The 26,749-nt window shown below is 38.8% G+C and overlaps 3 protein-coding genes across 3 annotated transcripts; all 3 read right to left on the reverse strand.

The window, feature by feature from the left end:
• Positions 1-647: 647 nt before the first annotated feature.
• On the reverse strand, positions 648-8,977 carry LOC110058924 (neuroligin-2-like). Its single transcript, XM_089271974.1, has 7 exons — positions 8,136-8,977; positions 6,707-6,886; positions 6,295-6,449; positions 5,694-5,795; positions 4,476-4,932; positions 2,872-3,092; positions 648-2,010 (listed from the first exon to the last, which is right to left on the reverse strand). The coding sequence occupies exons 1-7, from the start codon at positions 8,717-8,719 to the stop codon at positions 1,874-1,876; spliced, it is 1,836 nt and encodes a 611-aa protein (XP_089128100.1). The 5' UTR covers positions 8,720-8,977; the 3' UTR covers positions 648-1,873.
• Positions 8,978-10,665: 1,688 nt separating this feature from the next.
• LOC110058958 (neuroligin-4, Y-linked-like) lies at positions 10,666-16,744 on the reverse strand. Its single transcript, XM_089271982.1, has 7 exons — positions 15,968-16,744; positions 14,809-14,988; positions 14,352-14,506; positions 13,732-13,833; positions 12,470-12,926; positions 11,168-11,376; positions 10,666-10,760 (listed from the first exon to the last, which is right to left on the reverse strand). Exons 1-7 carry the CDS (start codon positions 16,549-16,551, stop codon positions 10,696-10,698), a joined length of 1,752 nt encoding a protein of 583 aa, XP_089128108.1. The 5' UTR covers positions 16,552-16,744; the 3' UTR covers positions 10,666-10,695.
• A 2,065-nt stretch (positions 16,745-18,809) lies between these two features.
• Positions 18,810-26,696, reverse strand: LOC110058923 (neuroligin-4, Y-linked-like). The gene is made up of 7 exons (XM_020765590.2): positions 24,790-26,696; positions 23,609-23,788; positions 23,326-23,480; positions 22,652-22,753; positions 21,170-21,626; positions 20,082-20,302; positions 18,810-19,755 (listed from the first exon to the last, which is right to left on the reverse strand). The coding sequence occupies exons 1-7, from the start codon at positions 25,371-25,373 to the stop codon at positions 19,661-19,663; spliced, it is 1,794 nt and encodes a 597-aa protein (XP_020621249.2). The 5' UTR covers positions 25,374-26,696; the 3' UTR covers positions 18,810-19,660.
• Between the last annotated feature and the right edge of the window lie 53 nt (positions 26,697-26,749).

Consider the following 26,749-nt stretch of genomic DNA (forward strand, 5'->3'; position numbering starts at 1 on the left):
GACGATACTGGCCCAGAAAAGTCTCGCTTCATAGTCGATCTGGTCTGTTCTATTTTGCCCTGCCTGCGAGATTTTGTATTCCAGACCCGGGGGTATCCCTTATATGGCTATATAAGTGTGTGCGGCCTCAAAGGGTATGGTTTTTCAGCCGACTTAGTCGTAAAAAGGTATCGATTTTTGCCATTATATTTTGGTCACAAATAGGGTATGGGTTTTGCACTCTAGTCTTCTATTGGGTATGTCTAAAGAAGCTACTTTTTCATCATTATCGATATGAACATCTACAAAAGCCCTTCACAAATTATGTTTACGGCAATTTAACATTGGTCTGAGCCAATTAGGAAACTCATTGAACTGAAATAGGGAACTAACAAGGCATGCCTAAAACAGGGTACTGATTTGATTAAAGGTCAGGTCACAAATAGGGTATCGAATTTTTTGTCAGGTCATAAATAGGGTAGGGAAAATCCGACAGATTTTGGTCATAAAGAGGAGGGCCGCATAACCCAATCCTCTTTTTCTGAGAGTAACCACCCTGGGGTTCCTGAATGCCACCAGAAGGGATACTGTTCGCTTCTAAGAAATTAAAGGTAAGGAATTAATTATCGCGTAAGAAAAGTTTGTTCGCTACATTTCAGGCTGGGAGATCCTTGAAAATCATTTAATGATATTTCACTACATTTTAGTATGTGTTGTATGGTGAATTGTATGTTGTATGATTATTGTTTAATGTTTATCGCATTCTTTTCCTTTTTATTGAATTGTAAACCACTTCTTTTAACTTAATTAGTTTAGCTTACTTGTATTGTCACTTAAAAGCCCCATCAGGGGAGAGTCAATAACTATTGCTATTGTTAAACCGAGGCATGTAACTCGTATCGAGCCAACCGTGTTGTCCGCCATATTTGCATTTGGTGTATAGCAACAACTTCACGGGTATTTTGAATCTTCTTCCAAAAGCGACGCAGCTAAGGTCCTTGGTTCAATGGCAGTTCCAGAGGCCATGTACGAATGAATGGTCTGGCGCTTTTGATCGTCTAGGACGACGTGAGTGATTTATTGACATAGTGAGTACATGTACGTTATCAGGGTAAAGCTTGCAATTCACCAGGTAAACATGTTTACACAAATTTAATAACTTGTTGAAAGTAAATTTAATTTCGTGACAAGGAAACAAAAAGAACTTCAAATGTCATACAGGTAAAAATAATTGTCGACTGAAATGGTTCTAAGTCAGATGTCTGAAACGATATATTCCCGAAAAACGAAGATATCTGTTTCCGTGCTTGACGAATGCCGTTCTCTGATTGGCTACGCTACTCACTATCTATTCCGTGATAGATAGTGAGTAGCGTAGCAGTGTACCCTTGTTAACAAAATTACGGCCGTTTAAAACACAATAGATTGACAGATCATATTTCTGTCACACTTAGAAATTACGGGTTCATTGAGAAAGGAAATTAAACGTCCATTTATTATCGCTTTAAAATAAGCGACGAAGGCTTCTTTGGTGGCACTTCCTTCATTCCTGTAACGTACTTCTTTGGAAGAGTGTGATTAATTTAGCGGCCGTGCTCTTTTCATCACACCGTGAGGGGGATCTTATGATTAAGTTGATAATAATGATAGTGATAATGCTGATGATGATGATGTCCATGATGAGGAGGGTGATTTTATTGATAATATAATGATAATAAAGATGATATGTATGGTGATGATAATGACGAAGGTGATGATCACAGTGACCACAAAGATGATGACGTTTAATTTGTGGTAGTAATGATGATGATGATGATGATGACGACGATAATGGTGGTGGAAGTGACGATAATGATGATGAATATCCAACCATTCATTCTGCTTCACAAGTGAGCTACATATTCAACGGCTGTTCGAAGTCCTTTCTTCGCCGCTGTCGTTCGCAGCAAGTTACAATCAACACAACCAGCAAAATCACCGCTACAGCAGCAAACACTCCTGTTAAGATTGCAAGTATTATCACGAGTGTATCTGCAATGAAAGTAGATAAAAGTTTCTGTTACATTCTTATACGTGTAGCAAATCACAGAAGCATTTAGTGCTTGAATAGGGACACAAACATCAGTTATATTGGGCTTGTTTGAGTGTTGGATTTTGTACTACTGTAAGCGTATAGTCCTCCATTGTCCAGAGCTTATGACCTACTTCTCCATTTAGCTCTTATGAAGTTCCTAAGCCCTGTGTAATCATGCAGTTATCATGATTGAATTCACATTAAACCAATTAGATTTGATTTGGCTGCAATTCTGTTACGCAACATGACATACATTGCAAGTGAATATATGAAAGACCATATATTTGAACTGCGGAAAAATATATGAAGACATGATTGGTCACCGCAGTTATACACACAACTTACTGCTTAAGTTGTGTGCATAAGTTCAATTATGTCTTCAATCATGTCTTCATATCTTTCTCCGGAGTTCAGATATAAGGTCTTTCGTATATTCACTTGCATCTAAACCATCTACGGGTATATTAAGAACTCATGCAAAACGTGACCAGCACCCAGTTGGCTAGACAGTTCAGTTGGTAGAACACTGCACCGGTATCGCAGAGGTCATGGGTTCGAATCCCGTTCAAGCCTGATTGTTTTTCAGTCTTAAATCACAACTGCTTAAGTTGTGTGTATAACTACGATAATGAATCTTGTCTTCATGGCATACATTGTAATACTAGCGAGAAAACGTTCAGACTGAAGATCTGAAGTAGGAAATCCTTCAGCGCGCTTCGACAACGATTCGCTAAAACCTAATTTACATTTCCTATTAATTTAATCCACGAATTTCGCAGTTTTCTGAGATTTTTAGCTCAACGTTATATAATTAATACCTTTTCCACCTTCCGTTTTAGTTGATGTCGTCGGTATTTGACTTGATGTAGTGGGTTTGAGTGTTTCTCCAATACTTGGTAGAAGCTCATTCCACAACGCCATCTTGTCTGCACGCATCTTAAATCTTACTGTCAAATTTGGACTCAGTCCTAGGTACCCTTCTCGGTCAGCTGTGTACTGGGGCCAAGTCACACCTACAGGCGTCGGTTTGTTTGGATTTCTAGCATTTTAATCAAAAAGTAATTTTAATAGAGGTCCTTAGTGACATCACAACAGACATATCGCTTTACAGTCCTCATTGCGGGTGGAAGTTTTAATATAAACTTTCTTTGTTGGGAGCTTTTAACGAAGGAAAGTAGTAGGTGGATGGTTTTGAGCAACGTTTCAAGTCTGGCTCCAAATATTAATATATGAGAAATAATCATTAATTAATTAATTCACAGTTAATGCTATGAATTATGATGCACGCACATATAGCTGAATTAAGTAAATAGCAAGTTACATTCAGTGGTTGTGATTTTCTGTAATCCGCTGATGGACTTGTAAAATCATATCCGGTTATCGCACGAAAAGGAAGGAGTGGGAAGATAAACCTCTCTTGTGGTAGTCTTCGTTATTACAAATCCCAAAACCTATATATATCTTGTAAATGATCTTGAACTCGCTCACCAAACCAGTATTTTGAGTTTTATATCACATGACGTGTGCAGTTTCAATTTAGCTGCAGAATTTCCGTCGTCCGAATTTAGTGCTAGTTCCTTTTGTTTAAGTTTTGGCCATGTGAAGATTATTCCGAACAATCCAAGTCCTACTTCAAGCCTTTGACTCTTGCCAAGCTAAGATGTTTACTTAAACTTGAGCATTTTGACTTTGTTTGCCTACGTTTTCAATATGATTATTTCGAAGAAGCGAACTTTTCATTGACAATTTTAGAAAACAGATTAAACGTTTTAGTTCAATTGTTACTCAACTGATTGTGGCGTGTTAGGATCCTAATGACCTTTGTTTTCCTTCACCGTGCATTGTGAGAACTTTTTAGTCAATCACAAATAAAACATGTTTTAGCGCCCAAGTTGTTGTCGCCATGTTATAAAAGAACTCATGCTATTAGCTGTGGGTTTATCGAGTTATGGATGCACTTACGAAGTTTGTAGAGCACTCAAGAAATTTCAACCTGCTAGAGTTGCTCTCGGCTATCGCCTCGAGCAATTCTCACGATTCCTTTGTGCTCTCCAAACTTCCCGCGCTCACCATAACTCGATATACCCACACAAAGCATGAACCGACTCTTCAACCACATCAAAATGTGTTTTCAAATTAAAATGATTTTGTCAGCCTTCCAGAGTAAAAGGCTATTACACAATCCAGCCCCTTCCCCATCCCAGTGCAAGGTTTTAAATTTATCATATCAAAATATGTTTATATAAATGTATTCTAAAGGCCATTAAGACTCCTCCCCGCCTCCCCCCACACACACACATCCAGGGTTACGTCTGAGAGTTAAGACTCTTTGGCATCTATTATTACACCACAAAGGAAGATCACTCTGGACATGTATGACTTCACTTTTGAATGTCATGCTGTAAATGTTGTTAACACTTACCCTGTTTTGGCGAAATTACTCCACAACGTCATAATATCCTTGCTCAGTTGGATTTCAGCGGCAGTTTTGAGATTCTCAGCCATTACAAGTGGGTCGCCAAAAGTGTAAAACACATCTGCTCTATGATATACTCCTAACCAGGGCGGTGTAGGGAATGGAATGGCAGGGTATACCCTGGGTGCTATTTCAAGCTGATAAAAGTAAGTGGGAGATTGTTTCTTTGCGAATGCTTTGGCTGACTTGATTGCAGGAGCTTTAAACGTTGCATCCGAGTTTATGTCGATGAACTGTTGTCGTAGTAAAAAGGGATCGGTGGCATTCGACCAGTCGGTGTACTCATAGACGAGCAGCTCGAGCACTTGGGAGTCTTGATTTCGAAGCCAAGTTCGTTTACTAATCTCCTGTTTGAACAAAGCTCTTGGCATGCCGTTGGAAATATTGACGCCTTTCATGACACCTTTTGAAAAGAGAAAGTATATAAGTGTAAAGCCCCGGCCAAGCGATCGTAACATATCAATACATTATATCGCAGCATTGTTGGCCTAGCATTTGCAAGCTCCGGCCAAACGATTGCAACATTTCAGCACAACATACCCCAGTATTGTTGGCCCAGCATTTGCAAGCTTCAGCCAAACGATCGCAACATTTCAGCACAACACATCGCAACATTGTTGGGCGTAACATGTTACGCGCGTTTGGCCACCCTGTTGTGATGTGTTGCGACATGTTGGGTGTTGTTGGCTCAAATTTTTCATGCAACATTTGTGGATGTTGCATGATTTTGTAGTCGTTTGGCCAGTCTCGTGCAACAATGTTACACCTGGGCATGCGCACTAGTTCGATTTTTAATACCCAACATGTCGCAACACGTCGCAACACATCACAAAAGGGTGGCCAAACGCGCGCAACATGTTGCGCTCAACAATGTTGGGATATGTTGCGTTGAAATGTTGCGATCGTTTGGCCGGGGCTTAAAAGTTTATATTTCAAGTAGTAATGCCTACAGTTCATTGTAACAATTAACAGTATAGATCATGCAACACGTTAATTGGCTTTTCGCCAACTACCTATCAAATGTGGATTCACGTGGGCATAGGTTTAAAAAAATAACCTTTTGGAATGGGATGCAAAAGTATCAATCAAAGATTAACAAGTCTATTAAGAAGTGTTAGGAAGGTATATGATCAGATATTTCATTTTTAAGATATTAGTGCCAACCTTTAACACCAGTGATAAAAATTGAGCCATCTTCCTTTGCCACTCCCACGATGATGTTGCTTCTGCTGAACTTGCCGGCTCGAAGTAGTTTAACAGGAGAATCTGTTAATAGAAGACAATAGTAACAAGAAACACCAGGGTAGAAAAAAGTAGCAAAACTGTTGAGTTTGTGGAATTTTCTAATTCCTCGCTATGGTTTTGAAACAAATTATCGATAAAGTGAAGTTTATCAAAAAGATTTTGACAATCTTTCTATTTCGTTTTGACGGAAGTTCCGCACATGAGACGAAGTACTCGGATGGTTTACCATGCACTTTTGAAGCGCACATGAGGAGGACATTTTTACAAAGAGACAAAGGGGAGGTCTGGATATCAGCTAGTAGTTTAATCGAAAGTAGTTAATTGTAAGTGATAAGATAAGATGAGATGAGATGAGATGAGATGAGATGAGATGAGATGAGATGAGATGAGATGAGATGAGACGAGATGATAATCATAAACACAGCTGCATAAAAACTTGCTTTCAGCAATCGTTTCAATGAATGTATGGCAGTCAGAAAAGATAATTACATGACTACATGTAAGACCGACCACTTTATACCTGGTAGGAAATATCCGTCCACAACTGGTCCAAAAGACAACAAAATTGGATTTGAAAATACTTGTAACTGTGCATCCAAAACTGCTTGAGTAGATTTCGTTTTCACGCATGCTTTCAGTGAATTTATTTCACATCCCACTGCTTCGGCAAAACTCCTAGAATGCCACAAAAATTACAATTACAAAGGAACCCGTCATTGCATAAAATTGTGATGACCATCGTTAAATTATCTTTTGTGTCATTGACATTTTCACCGTCGTCAACGTAGACGTCGCCGCCGTCGTCGTCATCGCTTTGATCACAGTCCCGTCCCCAGTATAGCGATAGATTCAATTTGATATGATTTCCTAAATGTGTTCCTAAATACATAACGGCTTACAACATTATGTGTTGTAACGGATTACATTTTTACCTTGCTCGTACATCGGCCTCATTTCTCTCCATCGCTGAAGAAATAGCTGCAGCTGTTCCACTTTGCATGATGACGTTTTGAAACAGACCGCTGGCCAATGGAGACAACATTAACAAGGCAACGCACATGCCACCGGCCGATCCACCAAATATGGTGACTTTGTTAGGATCTCCTCCAAACCTAAACCATGGGAAATACAATGTATTATAAGAAGTCATGCATTTCCTTTATTCACTGACTTCACTGGGTCTTGGAGGGGGGGGGGGGGGGTGGGGAGGGGGAGGGGTTGCAACCTCAATACCAAGGTCTATAAGGCTAGAATTCATGCTTCGTGATACAAGCAGTAACAACGTATATTTTCAACGTATTAACTCGACTCCTCAGCAAGAAAACGTGAGAAAAGTCACAAAAATGGTTTTGCAAGCAATGTACACTTTGTCGGTGACTTGGAAACAAGACGAGCCACGACGCCTAGGTGAACAGACCAAAACAAAAAGTTAGTAAGGAACAAAAGCTAACTAGTGCTGTCCGCAAACTACAATAATGCTGAACTTCATTACAAAAACTAAATGATGCTTTGGCTTGTCCGCAACGTCGTGTAACTAAGGGCTATGCAGAACTACTGGTGCGTGCATAATCGTTAAGAGGAAACGACTTCTCAGTGCTTAAGTGAATATTAATCAGCGATAAGAAAAAAAATTAAATGGCTCATTGCATATTTAGATTCCTGTGCGTCAAGTTGTTTGTGTGTATCTGGGATTTCTGGAAATTTGCATAAACCCTTCAACGTAGGGCGCTTGCTAGTTATACAATAAAATGTTTCCTTCCGTTCAAATGTTTCGGGGTAAAGTGGAAAAGATAAAACCTGGCAGAAGCTCTTCGCGCGGCCATTTAAATATTTGTACTTTTGAAAGCACAGGCTGCCCATACGTTGAATACGATTAATACGTGACATTATACTGTTGGCCATCGCATTACAATTTTAGCCGTTTATAAGACAATGTATGAGAATGCTTCGAAAATTACCCTAATCTTCGAAGCATTCTCATACGTTGTCTTATAAACGGCTAAAATTGTAACGCAATCGCCAACAGTATAATGTCACGTATTAATCGTATTCAACGTCTGGGCGGCCTGTGTTGAAAGGTAAATAAATTTATAGCAAAGAATGTTCTCGTATGATATTGCTCGAAAGCAAATTCCTTACCACAAAATTCATCATCGGTCGCCGCCTTAAAAAAACTCTGATCAATACCTACAAACTCACATAAACAAAAAGATTTATGGCTGGCTTTGGTTGTCATGGGACTTATTAATATTTTACCCTACAATTATGCATTGTGCTGGAGGCTTTATAGTAAACAACGCTTTTAACAATTGCCAGGCTTGATCCTTTCGTATACTCCAATGACAATATCTCACAACGTACCTTTCAATGTTTTTGTTCACCCATTTCATGGCTTCTATCTGATCCAGCATGCCGTAGTTTCCTTTGAGATTATCGCTGTTCGAGCTCAAGAATCCAAAAACTCCCAAACGATAAGCAGCTGTGACGACAATCACATTTCCCTCAGTTGCCAGCACGCTGCCGTCGTAGCCTAAAGTATCACCCAAAATAAAGGCGCCACCATGAATCCACAACATCACTGGAAGAGCAGAACTGCTTCTCGCATTAGCAGGGACGTACACACTTAGCAGAAGGCATTCTTCGCTCATGAGAGGGAGTTTGTTAGGACGCAGGTTCGGCTGAGGACAAATCTTGTCAATCCTGTTTGCTTGCAATGTTGAAGTCCAATCGTCTGGCGGAACCGGGTATTCAAAACGTTCCGCTTTGGCAAAAGGTATCCCGAGGTAGGTTATAACAGTCTTGTTCGTTGACAGTGATATCACAGACCCGTTGACAGGTCCATAAGTCGTAGTCACGATCGTGGAGGCGACTGAGTATCGACGAAAAGGGAAGAATGACAGCGCTAAGAAGTAGAGCAAGGACGCGAAAACTGAATAGGTGGTCATAGCAATTTGCAGATTAAATAAGCCGTTTTAGCTTTCATTAACCAAGTGAGTCACGAAACGGATAATCGGGCAACTTTGCTAAAGTACTATAAAAAGATCTATGTGCATACTATTAAATATATTATGCCCGTCAGTAGTTTGTACGTCTGAAATAGAAGTGTAGGTCACGCAACACATCGGCACAAAAATAGCGCTAGTTCGCCAGCTGCAGCAGAATGGTTACAATGGTTACGTTAAAAGCCAGAAATAATATCAAGGTGAAGACATTTGCTTGTTTTCAAAACGTGTTGAATCTCTCCTCTTTGTGATACGTTTGTTATTTATTTTTACGCCGATAAATAAATTCATAAATTCACCACAATGTTTTCACAGACTTCATGCGTCACGAACTACTTGTGTTTTTACCACTCGTCACGCATCATGAAATCTTTTCATCCTACAGGCCACGCGCGCCCCGTTTTCGTAAAATCTTGTTCACAGGCTTGCCACTCCTTCAATTTGCGAAAGACACTGGTTGAAGGCATGCAGCTTCTTCGGAAGATTGAATTTGTTTGCTTTTATCTTTTTAGGAGTATCAGGGCTTGGGCACCAATACTTGAGTGGGGGTGTGCGAAAATCCTTACTCTTATTTAAGACCAAAATTGGCGATTTTTCCCTATTTATGACCTGACCAAAAATTCGATTCCCTATTCAAGAGCAAACCCTGTTTCAGACTCGCTTTATAATTAGTTTGCTAGTTCAGACCGATGTTAAAGGCAATGGCCGTATCGATAATGATGAAAAAAGTAGCTTCTTCTCAAAATAATATACAAAGCGGCTAAAAAAACACACCCTTTGTGCATGCCTATATAGCCCATATAAGGGAGTACCCCCGGGTGGGGGTAGGGGTGGAGCTCACCCGCCGCCGGTTTGTTTGTACGGGTTCAGGCCTACATCAACGCTTATGATTTAATCTATTTGCAAATTGGCACCAATGAAAGGATATAAAATAGCATTCGGTCACTCTGGAGGAGAAGGCTCTCCCATTGTAGTTTTAAATAATTAGATAACACGTTATGACATTCACAGGTCTTCATCAGAAGCACAGAAAGATAGAGGTCGCGTGGAGTGGAGCAAGAGCGGAGTGGGGGGATTGAGTTCGACCCTTTCTTTCTCCAATAAACCGTTTAAAGAAGAAACAACAACAAACAAACAAAACAAAATGAAAACGAATAGAAAAAGAAGAAGGACAAAAAAAGAATCCAAAAAAGAATCAAAACAAAACAAAACACCCAAAAATCTAGAAAAAAATAAGAAAACAAATTTGTGATTTAAAAACCCTTTCAGGATGAAGCCTACTCACTAGTGTAAGTCGTGATATAACCATCCTTTTATTTTAACCTCAAAGCTACAGCCATCTCTTTTGCCAGTATGAAATGTCTTTGTCTACGTCTACATATGTATGTTTATGTCTATATCTCCATGTCTATGTCTAGGTCTAGGTCTAGGTCTAGGTCTAGGTCTATGTCTATGTCTATGTTTATGTCCATGTTTATGTCTATGTCTGCGTCTGCGTCTAGGTCTAGGTCTAGGTGTCGGTCTAGGTCCAGGTCTAGGTCCAGGTCTAGGTCTAGGTCTAGGTCAGGTCTAGGTCTAGGTCTAGGTCTACGTTTATGTCTAGGTCTAGGTCTAAGTCTAAGTCTAGGTCTACGTTTATGTCTACGTCTGTCTATATGTCCATGTCTAAACCTACTCTATTTGATTTCGTTCTACATGAAAACCTTATCTAAATCTAATCCTTTTGACCCTGGTCCTTGTGATAATGCGGATGACAAGACATGATGATGATGACAATGATGATGATGAATGTATATATATATATATATATATATATATATATATATATATATATATATATATATACAACAGACAGATAACGTAAAAACCATCCATTCTGCCTCGTTGCTTTCGTTTGCAGCAAGTTACAATCAACACGACTAGTAAATCACCACTAGAGCAGCAAACACCCCTGTTAAGATAGCAAGGACCAGTTTGATATTTCCTGGAAAGGTAAAAAAAAAAATAAATAAATAAAAATAAAAAAAAAATTAAAAAATAAACACTATTTTCCAATTTTACTTGCTAGAAATTTCACCAAAATCTTTCGGCAAGTTCTTGCATGGCGAGTCTTCGTCCTTTTAGACACTCCTATGGATTCTAGCTGATTTCATATTTTTCGCGAAAACTAATTTTTTACTTGTGGAGGTTGGTAGAATAAGCCAGCGTACGCGCAAAAGCAAACAAAATGGCCTATATAGTTACTACAAAACCAATCGAACAAACATATCAAAACCCAGCAAAAAAAAATAAAAGAAAAAGAAAAAGAAAAAGAAAAAAAAAAGAAAAAACACATACACAATAAAGCGAGATATATTAGGCACGTGCCGTACTTATATTTTATTACAATACCTTTCTTGTCGTCAGCTTTACTACGTTCGCTCCATGTGGTCGGTTTTACTGATTCTTCAATACTTGGTAGAAACTCATTCCATAAAGCCATCTTATTTGGACGCATTTTGTACCTTACTGTCATATTTGGACTTAGTCCCATGTATTCTCCTCGCTTAGCACTGTACTGGGGCCAATGTGTTCGTAAGGGCTTTGGATTGTTGGGATTTCTGAAATCACAAATGCAAAAGTAAGCAATGTACATTGCAGTGATGGAAATGCATTTGTGATATTATATGACAATCTTCCACTGAATGGCAATGGTAAGGTTGATAAAACTAGCGTTTTAAGTTTTCAAAATGTTGGTCCTTGTGATATTCAAGTCAATCCATTCCAATGGATTGAATTGTCTTTACGTAACGTCTCCAGTGCAATGATCAGTAAATAGCGAAACTAAATCCCGAGTGGGATTTTCGGAAATGTTGCTCCTCGTCAAAGATTGAAGCCTAATATCCGAAAGGTCATTTATTTGTGATTTAGTTGTTGTTGTTGTTGTTGTTTTTTTTTTTCACGAACATGCCTAACGCTACAAGTGAATATACGAAAGATCATATATTGGAGAAAGATGAACAGATGATTGATCATCGCAGTTATATACACAACTTAAGCAGTTGTGAAATTAAAGCCTGAAAAAATTCAGACCTGAGCGAGATTCGAACCCATGACCCCTGCGATACCGGCGCATCGTTCTACCAACTGAGTTATCAACCTATAGTTGCTTGTAGTTTTTGCCACTGCTGTTACTTACATTTACAATATGCGTTCACGATGGCTGATTACATTGTTCCCACAATAACCTTTTGTCCTTTATATTTACCTTTTATTTACCTTTTTGTAATATGATAAAACGACTGTCTATAAACCAGAAATTATAGTACTCGCAAGCGTGCAATATCACTTGGCGCGTGCTTAATACTTCCCTTCTCAAAAGGTGTCGAAGATTCGACCTGTAGTTTCTCTGACCATACACAGTTTCCGCGGATGTAGTTTAATTTCCTCGAGCTGGATCAAATCCAGGATACTTTATACTGGCATTTGTAAAGTCAAGTAACCAGTACAGCTTTTTAGAATCAAATCTCTCATGCGTATTTATCTGTAATATGAAATTTGTGATAGCCAAAAAAGAAACAAACAAACAAACAAGCAAACAAACTGTAAATAATCTGTAGACTGTATGCGAGGGATCTTTTACCAGCGTACGCACTAGGAAAAAAGAAACGATTAAGAGGACTGCGTAGCATCCCTTGTTGAATATATACCTACCCTGTTTTCGCAAAATTACTCCACAAGGTCATCATATCCCTGCTGAGAGTGATTTCCGTGGCAGTTGTAAAGTTCTCGTGCATTATCAGGGGAAAACCAAACGTGTAAAGAAGATCAGCTCCATGATATATTCCCATCCAGGAGGGCACTGGAGGAAAAGTAGCTGAAGGTCTTTTGGCTGCAATTTCAAGTTGATATACGTATGTTGGAGATTCTTTCTTTACAAATGCATTGGCCGACTGAATAGCGGGGGCTTTAAAGTTTACATCTGTGTTTAGGTCAATGAACTGCTGGCGTAAAAGATGAGGGTCGGTAGAATTTGACCAGTCTGTGTACTCATAAATCACAAACTCGAGGATCTGAGAGTTTTGATTTCGAGCCCACGTTCGATTTTTGATCACCTCTACGAACAGATTCCTTATGATGCCTTTAGACAGGTCAAGTACTGGTAAGACACCTAAAGAGAAATAGAGTAGTAGAATTAAGTGCATGAATAAGCTTCCTCGAATAATAGCGACTCACTCATTCACTCAGTCTCTTTTAGTCAGTCATCAATCAGTCAGTCAGAAAAGTCAGTCAGTCAGTCAGTCATCAGTCATTTAGCTAGTCAGTCAGTCAGTCAGCCAGGCTGTAGTCATCAGTCAGCTGTTAGTAGGTCGGTCAGTCAGTCAGTCAGTCAGTCAGTCAGTCAGCCAGTCTGTTGCCATTAATCAGTCAGTCAGTCTGTCAGTCAGTCAGCACTCAGACAGGCGGTGAGAGCGGCGATGCCGCGAGGACGCTGTGGGAGAGACGAAAAAAAGTTTTTTTTTCCTCATTTTTCCCCCAGTCCACTCGCGGCTTCGCCATTCGTTTTCGTGGATCACGCAAGCTTGCGCTCTTTATGGTCCTTACCCCAACCAAATAAACCACCAGTTATGCAGGATATCAGACAGACAGTTAGTAGTGTTAATACTACCGTTTGCGTTACTTTTACGTTACTGCAATGGCGGTCACATCTAACATTAATATTACCCTTACGGTTGCGACCATTCCTGTTACTACTACAGTTACCAAATATATTATAAATCAAGAATCAAGGGCGGAAAATGAAAACGATATTTTGATTGGGTATTTCAGTGACCTCGCATTTTAACACCGTCAGTACAGATGACTAGATTTTAGACTAATTTGTGTACCCATTATGATAGCACAAATGAACTAAATTAATTAGCACTCAACTCTACCCCGCTATAAGTCATAAAATCAAGTGAATTCAGCTCAACCTGGAACACCAGACGCAAGGACTGTTCCATCATCTCTTGTGAATCCAATCATGATATTGCTCTTGTTGAACTTGCCGGCCTCGAGGAGTTTTACCGGGGAGTCTGCAACAATGGAGATTGTAAGATGCACAAAGTGATACGAGATTCGTATACTAAATAGTTAAACACTTTCAATGACATAACATTTGTTGTATTTTCTTTGAAAGTTTTTCCATTATCAAGGATGTCCACCCTAAAGGCAATGCGTAAAGAGAGACGCAGCGGGAAGCAAAGGAAACTGCGAGTAAATGGAACCCGACTCAATTACTGATGCTTTGCCGGTTACATTGACTTTCTTAAAAAAAAAAAAAAGCAAAAAAACTATCGTTCATTTTGCCCGAAAGAAAAAAAGCTCACTAATACATGTAATGTTCGTCTGCCGGCCGTTAAAAATAAATAAATTATACTTTAAAACTACTGCATGGGAATGAGTTCCTTTGAGGCTGCTTCAAAGGAAGTGATGAATCTTTACCCAGAATGGATTCTTCGGTTTCTTTAATGCACCTTGACCCAAGTGATCTTGGATCATCAATTCATCTTGTCCCTGCGAATGGCAATTTTGATTATAGATTACCACGTACCTGGCATAAAGTAACCATCCACAACCGGTGCAAAGTTCAAAAAGTTAAGATCATCAAACACTTTGACCTGAGCAGTTAGAAGGTCTTGAAAGGATTTTTCTTTCGCACAGGCTTTCAGTGAAGACATCTCACATCCGACAGCTTTGGCAAAGCTCCTGGAGGAAAAAGAAAAAAAAATCAATCAATCAATCAATCAATCAATCAATCAATCAGTCAAATCAATCAATCAATCAATCAGTCAGTCAGTTAGTCAGTCAGCCATTTAGTCAGTCATTCATTCAGTGAGTCAGTCAGTCAGTCAATCAATCAATAGGTAACGTAAATATAAACTAAAAAACGTAACAAAAATGGAAACAATTAAACAAAGAGAACATTAAATGTTACCTGAAGACAGGCATATTATAAGAGGGCAGCAAAAAAAAAGAAAAAAAATGTCGAAGGCGAATAAGGTCGTTACCTTGCTCGTAATTCGGCTTGATCTTTTTCCAAAAATGCGGGCAAAGCTGGTGCCGCTCCACTCTGCAAAATAATGTTCTGGTACAAACCGCTGGCCAAAGGCGACAACAGCATCAGCCCAACACTAAATCCACCAGCTGACTGACCAAATATAGTGACTTTCTTAGGATCCCCACCAAACCTATAATTTGTAACAACAATTTGATAAATAGTAAATAAATAAATAAATAAATAAATAGATAGATAGTTAGTTAGACAGATAGATAGACAGACAGACAGACAGAGACAGACAGACAGACAGATAGACAGACAAATTCCATCGGCCATCTTGGTTGATTGAGCGGTATTTCAAACTTTCCTAGATTTCACAAAAATGTGAAGTCGCTGGAACTTTGAAAGTATATTTCTGAAAATACTTCACCAAAGGGGTCTTTTTGACACAATAAAAGAAAATCCGAATTTTCCGACCTGTCGTCGGATTAATTCTCCATATTTATACACAGTGGTTCTTAACTTCAGCTGTTGTTTTCAATCTCTCGCGCCGCAATGTTTATTCTTGTAAAATTGTGACGTTAGTGCGCGTTCGGACGTTTCCAAAACCGTGCATAATTGCGTGAGTCTAGAGATATAAAAAGGCCTGTGATCGCTTATAATTTATATTCCGATGACTATTTAAAGTTCCAACAAGTAATTGATTCGTTGATTATTTCATAAGATATTTTGAGTTGTTTCAAGTTTGATAACTATTATCAGTTAGTTGATAAATGTCAAATTAGGGGTCTATAATTTCAAGCATTTTTTTTTTTTCTATAGACTCCCTCATCACTTGTTTTGTATCAACAAAATAGTAATATTAGGCGATTTATAGTATATAATATTGTAATAGGTGATGGAAGCAATAAAGTTGAAAGTTGAAAGTTGACAGTAATTGTCCTCCGTAGACTCAATATCGAGATCGCTTACTGCGCATTGGTGTCATAAATTACCATAAAGTAAACATGACGACGCCCAGGAGATTTAAACTGACAGAGATATAAAATGCCGGCAAGATTAATTAAAGAGCACCATGAGATATACTTTGGAACTTGCTTTTCAGCTGAGATTCCCCACATTAAAGAAACTTTGTAGAAGGAGACAATAAAAGCAACCGACTGACCTACCTTTCAATGTTTTTGCTCACCCACTTCATGGCCTCTACCTGATCCAGCATGCCGTAGTTTCCTTTCAGATTGTCGCTGTTCGCGCTCAAGAATCCCAAAACTCCCAAACGATAAGCAGCCGTGACAACAATCACGTTCCCCTCGGTTGCCAGCACGCTACCGTCGTAAGATGTAGTATCCTCAATGATATATGCGCCCCCATGAATCCACAACATAACTGCAAGCTGAGAGTTGCTTGTGGCATTGCCTGGGACATACACATTTAGCAGAAGGCAATCCTCGCTCATAAGCGAGAGTTTACTCGGCGCACCGAGCAGACTAGGTTGTGGGCAAATCTTGTCAGTCTTGTTTGCTTGCAGTGTTGAAGTCCACTTATCCGGAGGAACCGGAAATTCAAAACGTTCCGCTTTGGCAAACGGTATGCCGAGGTAGGTTATAACAGTCTTGTTCGTCGACAGTGATATTACTGACCCGTTGACGGGTCCATAAGTCGTATTGACGACCACAGAAGCGACTAAGAATCGGCAGCAAAGGCAGAGTGACAGAATGTAAAGTAAGCACATGAAGAGTGTAGATGCGGTCATCGCAACGCACGGACGAAGTTTTCAGTGTTCAGAACGATACCACTTCAGTTCTATAAATCTGATCAATGGAGCGGCCGATGTATTCAAATGCTACTATGACGACCGTCATGGCACTGGTTACTCATTGCCTAATGACATTCTTTGCAATGCAGCTGCACTATGCATGACTTGATTTTGTTCTTTCTCGAAATTGCAGGCAGAATTACCTACTATGCTAGGGCAGTTTTCGTATTCGTATTGCTCTATGTAATAGCTAGTGAAATATTTCTTTATGATCATTGGATAGAAGGCGGCTCTTTACAAGGCAGCAAGGATAATAACCTCTTATATGGAGATTTGGGGCACTTTTGTTTTGGTTTTACATATCAACAGTATGTCACCTAGTCACATATTAATATGAGTTTGTTTAATCACCGTGGTTTCTTTTTCATCAATTGTGGTGCCGGTTTTCACTGTCACGCAATCAAAAAATCGTAACCATTCAATACATCAAGTCAAGAATCTGAGAATGATGTGATAGAAGATTGATATATAAACCATTTCTCCCGCTTCTTCATTCGCGCGTTATTCGGAGAAGAGTTCCACCCAAATTTTCGGCTTCCCGCTTCTTCATTCGCGCATTATTCGGAGAAGCGTTTCACGCAAATTTATAGAACTTTGTATCAAGACGCTAGTTGGTGCTCTTAGGACCCGTAACTGCCGTAGAGTAACAGAAATTAAACATCCATCATTGATACGAAAAGTTAATACTCTGTAGGCCGGAACATTGAAATTAAGAGTAAATGCGAGTTTAAAAATATATATATATATTTGACAAAGAGAAGTCAGGCACAGCTTTTCTGAGTTGTGAGTTTATTTTCGTGGGATCTTGTGAATCTTAACATAAACGTCGAAGAAACTTGCACAAAAATGCATTCAACTTCCGCTCGTTTGAAATGTACACCATTCTTTTCCAAAGACGACATGAAAGTTTTTCGTCTGCAGGCGAAGCACCTTTGGGGGTATATATTTTATTCTTTGCAGCACGTTCATGAAGTAAAACACCCTTAGAAATTTTAATGTGGGTTCGAATCGCGTGTGTGACATGAATGAAGGCTCAAGTGTTGTTTAATGAAACTTTGATTTGCGGTCATTCAAAACGTCTTCTAATGTGTAGAACCTATAAACATAAAATCATAAATCTAAAAAACAATGGCAGAACTATCTCTTGCGAAAATATCATAATATTTGACGCAAAACCTGTGTTATAATTATAATAAAGTAAGCTTTATTAATTAACACGACCGCTACTAATTACAATACAGTTTGTATTGATTGTCAACAGAATTTCATGGACAGTGATTCTGAAGTATCTTGGTCAATAGGGGAATTCTTGTTTACAATATTTGCCCGGTTTCTGATGGAGCTACAAATAAATCAGTTCTGAATATTGAAAGGCCATAGTACGATTAACCCTGCCAATGAATATGAGCCTCATGTATTGAATACGTTTTGTACAACACGGGTTTAAAAACTCAACATTTTACAAAGAACGTATGAGCTCATTAGTGCTTTTGCCACCCAGAAATTTTGCAGTTTTTGAAAGACAATATCTCCTTGAATATTCCACCAAAAGAGCTAAAAATTTCACCATGTTGAAGTTTCACTAGCTCTTTAGCTGCCTGAAGTCAATTCTTATCTACATGTTTCCTTCTTTACGCAAAGCTGTATGCAATTGAGCAAAAAATGTAAGCAATGACGCCAGCATGAATCCCCCTGTTGAATATCGAGAGCTCTACTTTCTTCTGATGGGAGGCTTTAATTTTTTTTGTAAGCATGTAACATCTTTAATTTCTGATATGGAACCTTATCCATTTGCCTGTCATGTGGGCCGCCCAGTCTATAACCTTTTTTGCAACAGGTCACCAAAACGGAGTACTAATGGAGTAGAATAAAATACAAATAGAATACAAAGCCAAAAGTCCTTTTCTTTGGTCTGCCTCGTATAACTTGTTTCAGGGTGCCAAAAAATCCCCTAACAAACTAAACAAGTGTAAAGCAAGAGTAACGCTAGATAAAGTAAACAGTGTGCGTTTTCACTATCGCTATTTTTATGAATACAATACGATCTGACTCCATCTGGCCCGATTTGAACCTACTTGAGCATTATGTTTGTGCTTTATGCCTGTTTGCTTGTTCTCGGAAAGTGCGTATTATATGTTAGTTTAATCGGTTCATTGTGATCGCCAGATTTTTTTGATATTTATATTAGGGTTGCATTTATTTATTTCTTTGGGGGGAGTTCAGTATTTACGAACTTTACCAAAAGAGTTTCCTAAAACCTTGTTAGAACTATTGATTCGACTTACTTCCTACCGTTTAATCCTGGGAGTTAAACGCAAGTAGCGTAACGCCATAATATCACTGATATGCTCTTGTACTCAAAATGTAATGTAAAGTAGACATAATACAAGCGTCACCCCTTCTGGTAGCAATGCTGATGATATTCGATGTGGCCTCATCTCACCTATGTTTCCATTTATACAGTTATATATTAATCTTATCATACCTGGAATGAACAAGTAGTCTAGCCTTTTCTGATGTATACATGCACCTGCTTGCTTTTTCGCAGAAAATGCCCATGGAGGGTAGTTTTTAATGGACTCCTTGTGATCTCTGAATTTAATCCCCTCCTTGGCCCCCTCCCAAAAAAAAAGGACAGAAAAACAACAACAACAACAACAAAACAAAACAAAACAAGCAAACAAATAAAAAACGACTCAACCCTTTATTTTAGCCTCAAAGCGTGCAATCATCTTTTGACAGCAAGATATCTACTGTAATTGATTTCTTTTTAGAGAGGTTTTCAATTGAGTGTTGTAGACCAAACCAAAAGGGTACTGACCACAAAATCAACCAATCAAAACTCTGAGTGATTACATGTAACTGACGCGAAGCGCGGGAAAACGTGTTCCAACAAGTCACGACTGGCTTTGGTCTTACTTCTGATTGGATGAAAAAGTGGCGCGAATTTCCAGTCGTGTAGCGTACGTATCGGGCAAGACAAATTACTTTTCGAAACTAAAATTCAAAGCGTTCTGTATGAAGACCTGATCTTAATCTAATCATTTTAAATTCTGTTCCTGTTAAAAAATGTGGAGAGTAAAATCACAGCTAAAGTAACAAACACCCCTGTTAGGATAGCAAGGACCATCGTGATATTATCTGGAAAGGAAAAAAAAGTCATTTTTAAATTGTGCTTGCCATAGAGTCTTAAGACACTGCTATGGGCTCTATCTGAATTATAGTTACTATACTGAAAACTAAAATATACAACAAATAGAATAGAGCAGAAAAGAAACACAATCAAATGATATACATTTCAAGAAATTTCTTTGGTCAGTGCTTGGAGAGTTTTATTCATTTTAGACCGTCACTTCTGTGGACTCTATCTGATTTATAGTTACTGGTGAAATAGAATAAATAAGAGAAAAAACACAATCAAATGAGATACATGCAGTGTATTTCGTACTTAGATTTTATTATTATACCTTTCTTGTCGTCAGGTTTTCTAATTGTTGTTCGCACATCGCTACTTCTGGTGGGTTTTACTGTTTCTTCAAGACTTGGTAGAAGCTCATTCCATAAAGCCATCTTATTTGGACGCATCTTGTACCTTACTGTCATATTTGAACTTAGTCCCATGTATTCTCCTCGCTCAGCGGTGTACTGGGGCCAATTGGTTCCTAAAGGCGTAGGACTGTTAGGATTTCTGAAATCGCAAATGGGAAAGTAAGGGTTGTACAGGGCAGTGATGGAAATGCACTTGTGACATAAAATTTGAACCCTGCACTGAATGGCAATGGTTAGAGATAATCTGATAGCGTTTAGATCGTTTTGATACACACTAACTTCCCTTCTAATAAAATCACGCGTCTTTATCGAACGTGGCAATAATCACTAATCAATAGCATAATCAATACACACTCGGTTATAGCAGAGCCCTATAACCGAGCGTAGTTTAGCGAAATTGTTAATTTCGTCAAAGGCTGAAGCCTGATAGCCGAAAACGCATTAGGAAAAAAAAAAAAAAAAAAAAAAAAAAAAAAAAAAAAACCTCAAACGATTTTAGTTCTTTTCATGGCCATGTTCAAGTCTAGTTACCCATCCTTTTTTTTTTTTTTTTTACTGATCTTGCTTTCATTTGCCATATGCATTCACGACTGCTGACGGCTTCTTTCTTCTTCTTTCAAGGTTCGTAATACGGTAAACAAATATCTATAATTCAGAAAATTGTAGTAACTACTAGCTAGAGTAGATTGTCTCTGCGCATTCTTAATCCTTCCCTTCTCAAAAGACTGTGAAGATTCGATATGAAACAAAGGTCCATACGAGTAACGCAGCTCTCTTGGAATAGGTGTAATTTCTCTGACCGCTGTTTCATCAGATGCAGTTAAATTTCCTCGCACACGATCAAATCCAGAAAACTTTATACGGACATCTGTAGAGTCAAGTCACCAGAACCGATATTTCTCGGAACGATTCTCGCATGTGAGGAGTGTTTTTACCAGTCTAACCACTATAAAACGAGAAATGATTGAGACCAATTGGTAGCTTCCCTTGTTAAATCTATACTGACCCTGTTTTGGCAAAGTTAGTCCACAAGGTCATCATATCCTTGGTGAAAGAGATTTCAGCGGCAGTTGTAAAGTTCCTGGGCATTGACAGAGGAAAACCAAACGTGTAAACAATGTCAGCTCCGTGAAATATTCCCCACCAAGAAGGTATTGGCAGTAGACTACGTGAAAATCTTTTGGGTGCTATTTCAAGTTGATATAAATATGTTGGAGATTCTTTCTTTACAAATGCATTGGCCGACTGAATAGCGGGGGCTTTAAAGTTTGCATCTGTGTTGATGTCAATGAACTGCTGGCGTAAGAGATGCGGATCACTCGCATTTAACCAGTCTGTGTACTCATAAATCAATAGGTCGAGGATTTGAGAGTTTTGATTTCGAACCCATGTTCGATTTTTGATAACATCTAGGAACAAATTCCTTGAGATTCCTTTGGAGAGGTCAAGGGTTGGTATGATACCTTAAGACAAATATAATCATAGAAATTAGTGCAATGAATAAGCTTTCTCGAATAATAGAGACTCACTCATTTACTCACTCACTTTTAGTCGGTCCGCGGTGGGTTGATCGATTGGTTGGTCGGTCAGTCGGTCGCTCGGTTGGTTACTCGGTTGGTATTTCAGTCTTTCAGTCTTTTAGTCAGCCAGTCAGTCAGTGAGTCATCAATCACTCAGTGAGTCAGTCAGTGAGTCAGTGAGTCAGTATACAGTATAGTATAGTATATCTTTATTGCGCCTTACTCTCCAAAGAGAGGTATTGGTCTGTTTACAATAAAGGTTTAACATTAACTAGTACAATAAGAAATAACATTCACTTGATTCTTTTATAATGCAGTGAGTCAGTGATTCAGTGAGTCAGTGATTCAGTGAGTCTGTGAGTCAGTCAGTCACTCAGTCTGTGAGTCAGTCTGTGAGTCAGTGAGTCAGTGAGTCAGTGAGTCAGTGAGTCAGTGAGTCAGTGAGTCAGTGAGTCAGCGAGTCAGTGAGTCAGTGAGTCAGTGAGTCAGTGAGTCAGTGAGTCAGGGAGTCAGTGAGTCAGTGAGTCAGTGAGTCAGTGAGTCAGTGAGTCAGTGAGTCAGTGAGTCAGTGAGTCAGTGATTCAGTGAGTCGGTGAGTCAGTCAGTCAGTCAGTCAGTCAGTCAGTCAATCAGTGAGTCAGTCAGTCAGTCAGTCACTCAATGAGACAGACCGTTAGTTCTGTTACTACTACCGTTAGCCTTACTGTTACGTTATTGCTATGTTACTGTAATGGTAGCCATTACTACATCTGTTACTTCTACCGTTACCAGGTATATTATGAGGCAAGGGCGGATAATGAAAACTATACATCTATTTTGATTTAATATTTAGTGAACTCGCATTTTAACTCAGTGCCGATGATTAGATTTTAAGTTAATTTGTGTGCCTATGACGACAGCAAAATGAACTATATCAGCAACTCAGTCTTCCCACCGTAAGTCTTAAAATCAAGTTAATTCAGTTCAACCTGAAAACCCATTGGCAAATACTGTTCCATCATCTTTTGTGACTCCAATAATGATATTGCTCTTGTTGAAATTGCCTTCCTTAAGGAGTGTGAGCGGGGAGTCTGCAAAAATCAAATAATAGTAAAATGCACTAAGTGATAAGATATTCGCACATTTTAACGCATATTCATTGACAGAAACTTTATTTTTTTTTCCCGTCAGTTTTTGTCTTGTCTTGGATGTCCACCCTAAAAATAATGCGTAGAGAGCGAAATAGTGTGGACAGTAAATAAAGAGCTCAACTCATTCACTGATGGTTTGGTGCATTGATTTTCTTAAAAAAGAATATTTTCTATTTTGCATAAAATAAAATAAAAGTAACTAGAATATGAAGTGTTGGTACACCGTTAAAAGAGACGTCTAAAGATTCCAGGAAATTATACTTTAAAACTACGGCCCAGGCTGCGTTTGTTTGAGACCATTTAGATCATAATCAATGATCCAAAATCACTTGAGGTGCCTTGTACTTCAAATAAAGGGACGAATCCTTGCCTAGAGTGGATTCCTCGGTTTTTTTGATGCACCATTAGTTGTAAACCAAAACCAAAAATAAAGGAGCAGAGTTGAAATCGTATCAAATTGCCATACTGGTTGTCCCGGCAAGAGACAACTTTGATTATAGCATAACACATACCTGGCATAAAGTAACCATCCACAACCGGTGCAAAACGTAAAAAGTTAAGATCATCAAACACTTTTAGTTGAACGGATGAAAGGTCTTGGAACGATTTCTTTTTCGCACAGGTTTTCAGGGAAGCCATCTCACATCCCACGGCCTTAGCGAAGCTCCTGGGGAAAAGATCGAAAAAAAAAACCCTACCAAATGTAAAAGAATTGGAAACAACCATACAAAGAGAACATTAAATGTTACCCGAAGAGAGGAATGCAAAACTGCTGAATGCTGATAAATGCTTTACCTTGCTCGTAATTCAGCTTCATCTTTTTCAAACAGTGCTGACAAAGTTACTGCCGTTCCACTCTGTATGATAACGTTCTGGTACAAACCGCTGGCCAACGGCGACAGAAGTAACAGCGCAACACTCATTCCGCCACCCGACTCACCAAATATGGTGACTTTCTTGGAATCACCACCAAATCTTGAGCAAAAATAAATACTGAAATAAACACAGTGATGACAGCGAAGAATAATCCCGTCCCCAGATCTCTTGCAGCCTTCAGCTTCTTCCACAAGCGATCTGGGAGGAGTGTTAATGTGTACTGCAGTTTGTTACCCACTGCAAACAAAGGTAAATACTCTTTTTCTTTGGCCATGCTATTAAACTTAACAAGAAATAACACGCAAGTTGCGGTGATAAACATGGCAATGAGACGCATTGCTGTAAAACAAAAACAAAAACAAAAACAAAAACAAAAAACCAACAAACAAAAAAGGGATATATCTTATTCCTTGACGTTTGTTACGTTTGAACATACATCTTTAGTAGTGACCGTTGAGAAAAAAAGAACGACTGAATTTAAATTCAAGATGAGTAACTAATCAATATTTGGGAAACAACAAAAATGACAAAAGCGAAAAATGTGCATATCATTAAATCATGCAAGCTAATGAAAATAAAGCTTTTCGTTGCTAACATTATTATTATCCTTGTTCCTTTATGGTTTATCATTACCTCTTTGGCGTTTCTCTATCTTATTAAACTGTTATTTTCAGGTTTCCTACCATTTAAAGGTAATTTTGTATGAGGCCAAAATAACTCAAAATACCGTGACCGAGCTCTTTTAATGACCAGTTGACGTGACGTGATCTGTAATAGGGGATGTGCTTGTCAGCTACTGGTGACAAGCTACTGGCACTGGTGCTCTAAAATGTTTAGTTTTTCTGTCATGCAATCTACTCGTTGTTTCTTCAATCATTCGCACGCTCCCTTGTTGTTGTTTCGACATTTGTTCGTCACCTTGTCTGTTGCGCTCATCTTTGAATGAACCGAGAAAGTTGTCAAAGTTGTGACGCGTGACGCGTGATGCTTCCGTGAATGAATTTCGCTTTAATCGAGGCCTGAGGTAAAAGGTGATTTAAATAGGTGGATTTTAACTCAAGATTGCAGAAGGAGGCAATAAAACCAGTCGACTAACGTACCTTTCAATGTTTTTATTCACCCATTTCATGGCCTCTATCTGATCCAGCATGCCGTAGTTCCCTTTCAAATTATCGCTGTAGGAACTCAAGAATCCAAAAACTCCCAAACGATAAGCAGCCGTGACAACAATAACGTTCCCTTCGGCTGCCAGCAAGCCACCATCGTAAAATAGAGTATCCCCTATGATATATGCGCCGCCATGAATCCACAACATAACTGCAAGCGATGAATCGCTTGTGGCATTGCCTGGGACATACACATTTAGCAGAAGGCAATCCTCGCTCATGAGCGAGAGTCTACTAGGCTGTCCGGGCAGACTAGGTTGTGGGCAAATCTTGTCAATCTTGTTTGCTTGCAGTGTTGAAGTCCACTGGTTCGGTGGAACAGGGTATTCAAAACGTTCCGCTTTGGCAAACGGTATGCCGAGGTAGGTTATAACAGTCTTGTTCGTCGACAGTGATATTACTGACCCGTTGACGGGTCCATAAGTCGTATTGACGACCTCAGAAGCCACTGAGAATCCACAGCAAAGGCAAAGTGATAGCACGTGAAGTAACCACAGGGAGAGTGTAGATGCGGTCATCACAATAAACAGGTGAAGTTTACCGTGTTCAGAACGATGATTACTTAGCTGTAAATCTTATCAATATTCACCGACCGATTTATTCAAATGCTACAATGACGCCGTCACGGCACTAGTGACCCATGACGTAATGACACTCTTTGTAATGCAACTGCAGTACGCGTGAATTTTTTGTTTGTTTCAGGAAAATACAGAGGGTTAGGCAAGTTTTGCTTTTCTTAGTTAGTTCTATATAAAAGTGAGATGTTTCTTGATGTTCATTGGCGAGAAGGCAGTAAGGGTAATGATCACATCTATGAATTTTGTTTTCGTTTTGTAAATTGAAACAGTCTCGTAATATTTGTTTGATCACCGTTTGACTGTGGTTTCTTTTCACCAATTGTGCCCATTAAACCAGGCCGCACGCGATGCAAATGTTGGCTAATATTCGAGCTTCCTTCTAAAAATAATCTTTGTAAAACAATAAACACTAAAAAAGTTAGCCTTTACCCTTAAAAATTGCCAGCAAATGTGAAAATATTTGGCATGAAATGTGAAGGCAAATGTTACTGCTCTATTACTATTTTGAGGCTACTGAAACTATCGCGGTCACGCAACGTCTCAACAAATGTTAGTTTATAGAGGGGACCTCTTCTTGCTAACCAGAAAACCGCTGGAAAACACTGGCATGGCTTTGTCATTATGTTGTATGTGTCTTTAAAACCTCGGTTGTTGACTGAAAAAAAAAGGGGATTTTAGCAATAGACTGGAGTTGAAAGTCACCTAATGAAATCATTCAAAGTACACTCTTTTTTTTAATATAAGAACGTCTAATTTTAGAGCTGAGGCTGAACGTTCTTATATTTTTCTTTTTGCGATTTGAGGCTGAAAATGTTTTTCAATTTACATGGTATACAAGGCCAACTACCTTGATAATACTTCAGACTTTGTATCACCTGGTGACTTTGATGGTTTGGAACACAAGTTATTTTGGAACAGTTATAAATAAGAACTGCTGGTTATTACAAACCCGAGATGTGTGTCATGTAATAAGACAACCATCATGGTTAATGTTATACAAAACATGCCCTTAAGTATTTGGGTTAATTTTACATTTTTTTTTTACTGTTATTTTATGCTTGTCATCTAGTACATACAGATTAGAAAAATAAAAACGTTCTTAATCGACTAACAAAACAGAAAACAGAAAAGCCTAAAGACGTAGGCCACTTTCTCAACCAAAATTTTGATTTGTGCGATTGCCCGAACAAAAATGTCACAAAGCGCGATGCTAGTGGAAAGAATGGCATGCTTTCATGTTTCAAATGCCTTTTAATTTAAGTAGATTGGGGAAAATGTCAAATATGCCTAAAACATGTGTTTTTACCAAAAAGTTC

This window comes from Orbicella faveolata, unplaced genomic scaffold, assembly GCF_042242905.1.
Source record: "Orbicella faveolata isolate gen_17 unplaced genomic scaffold, um_ofav_v1 contig_34, whole genome shotgun sequence".
NCBI lineage: Eukaryota > Metazoa > Cnidaria > Anthozoa > Scleractinia > Merulinidae > Orbicella > Orbicella faveolata.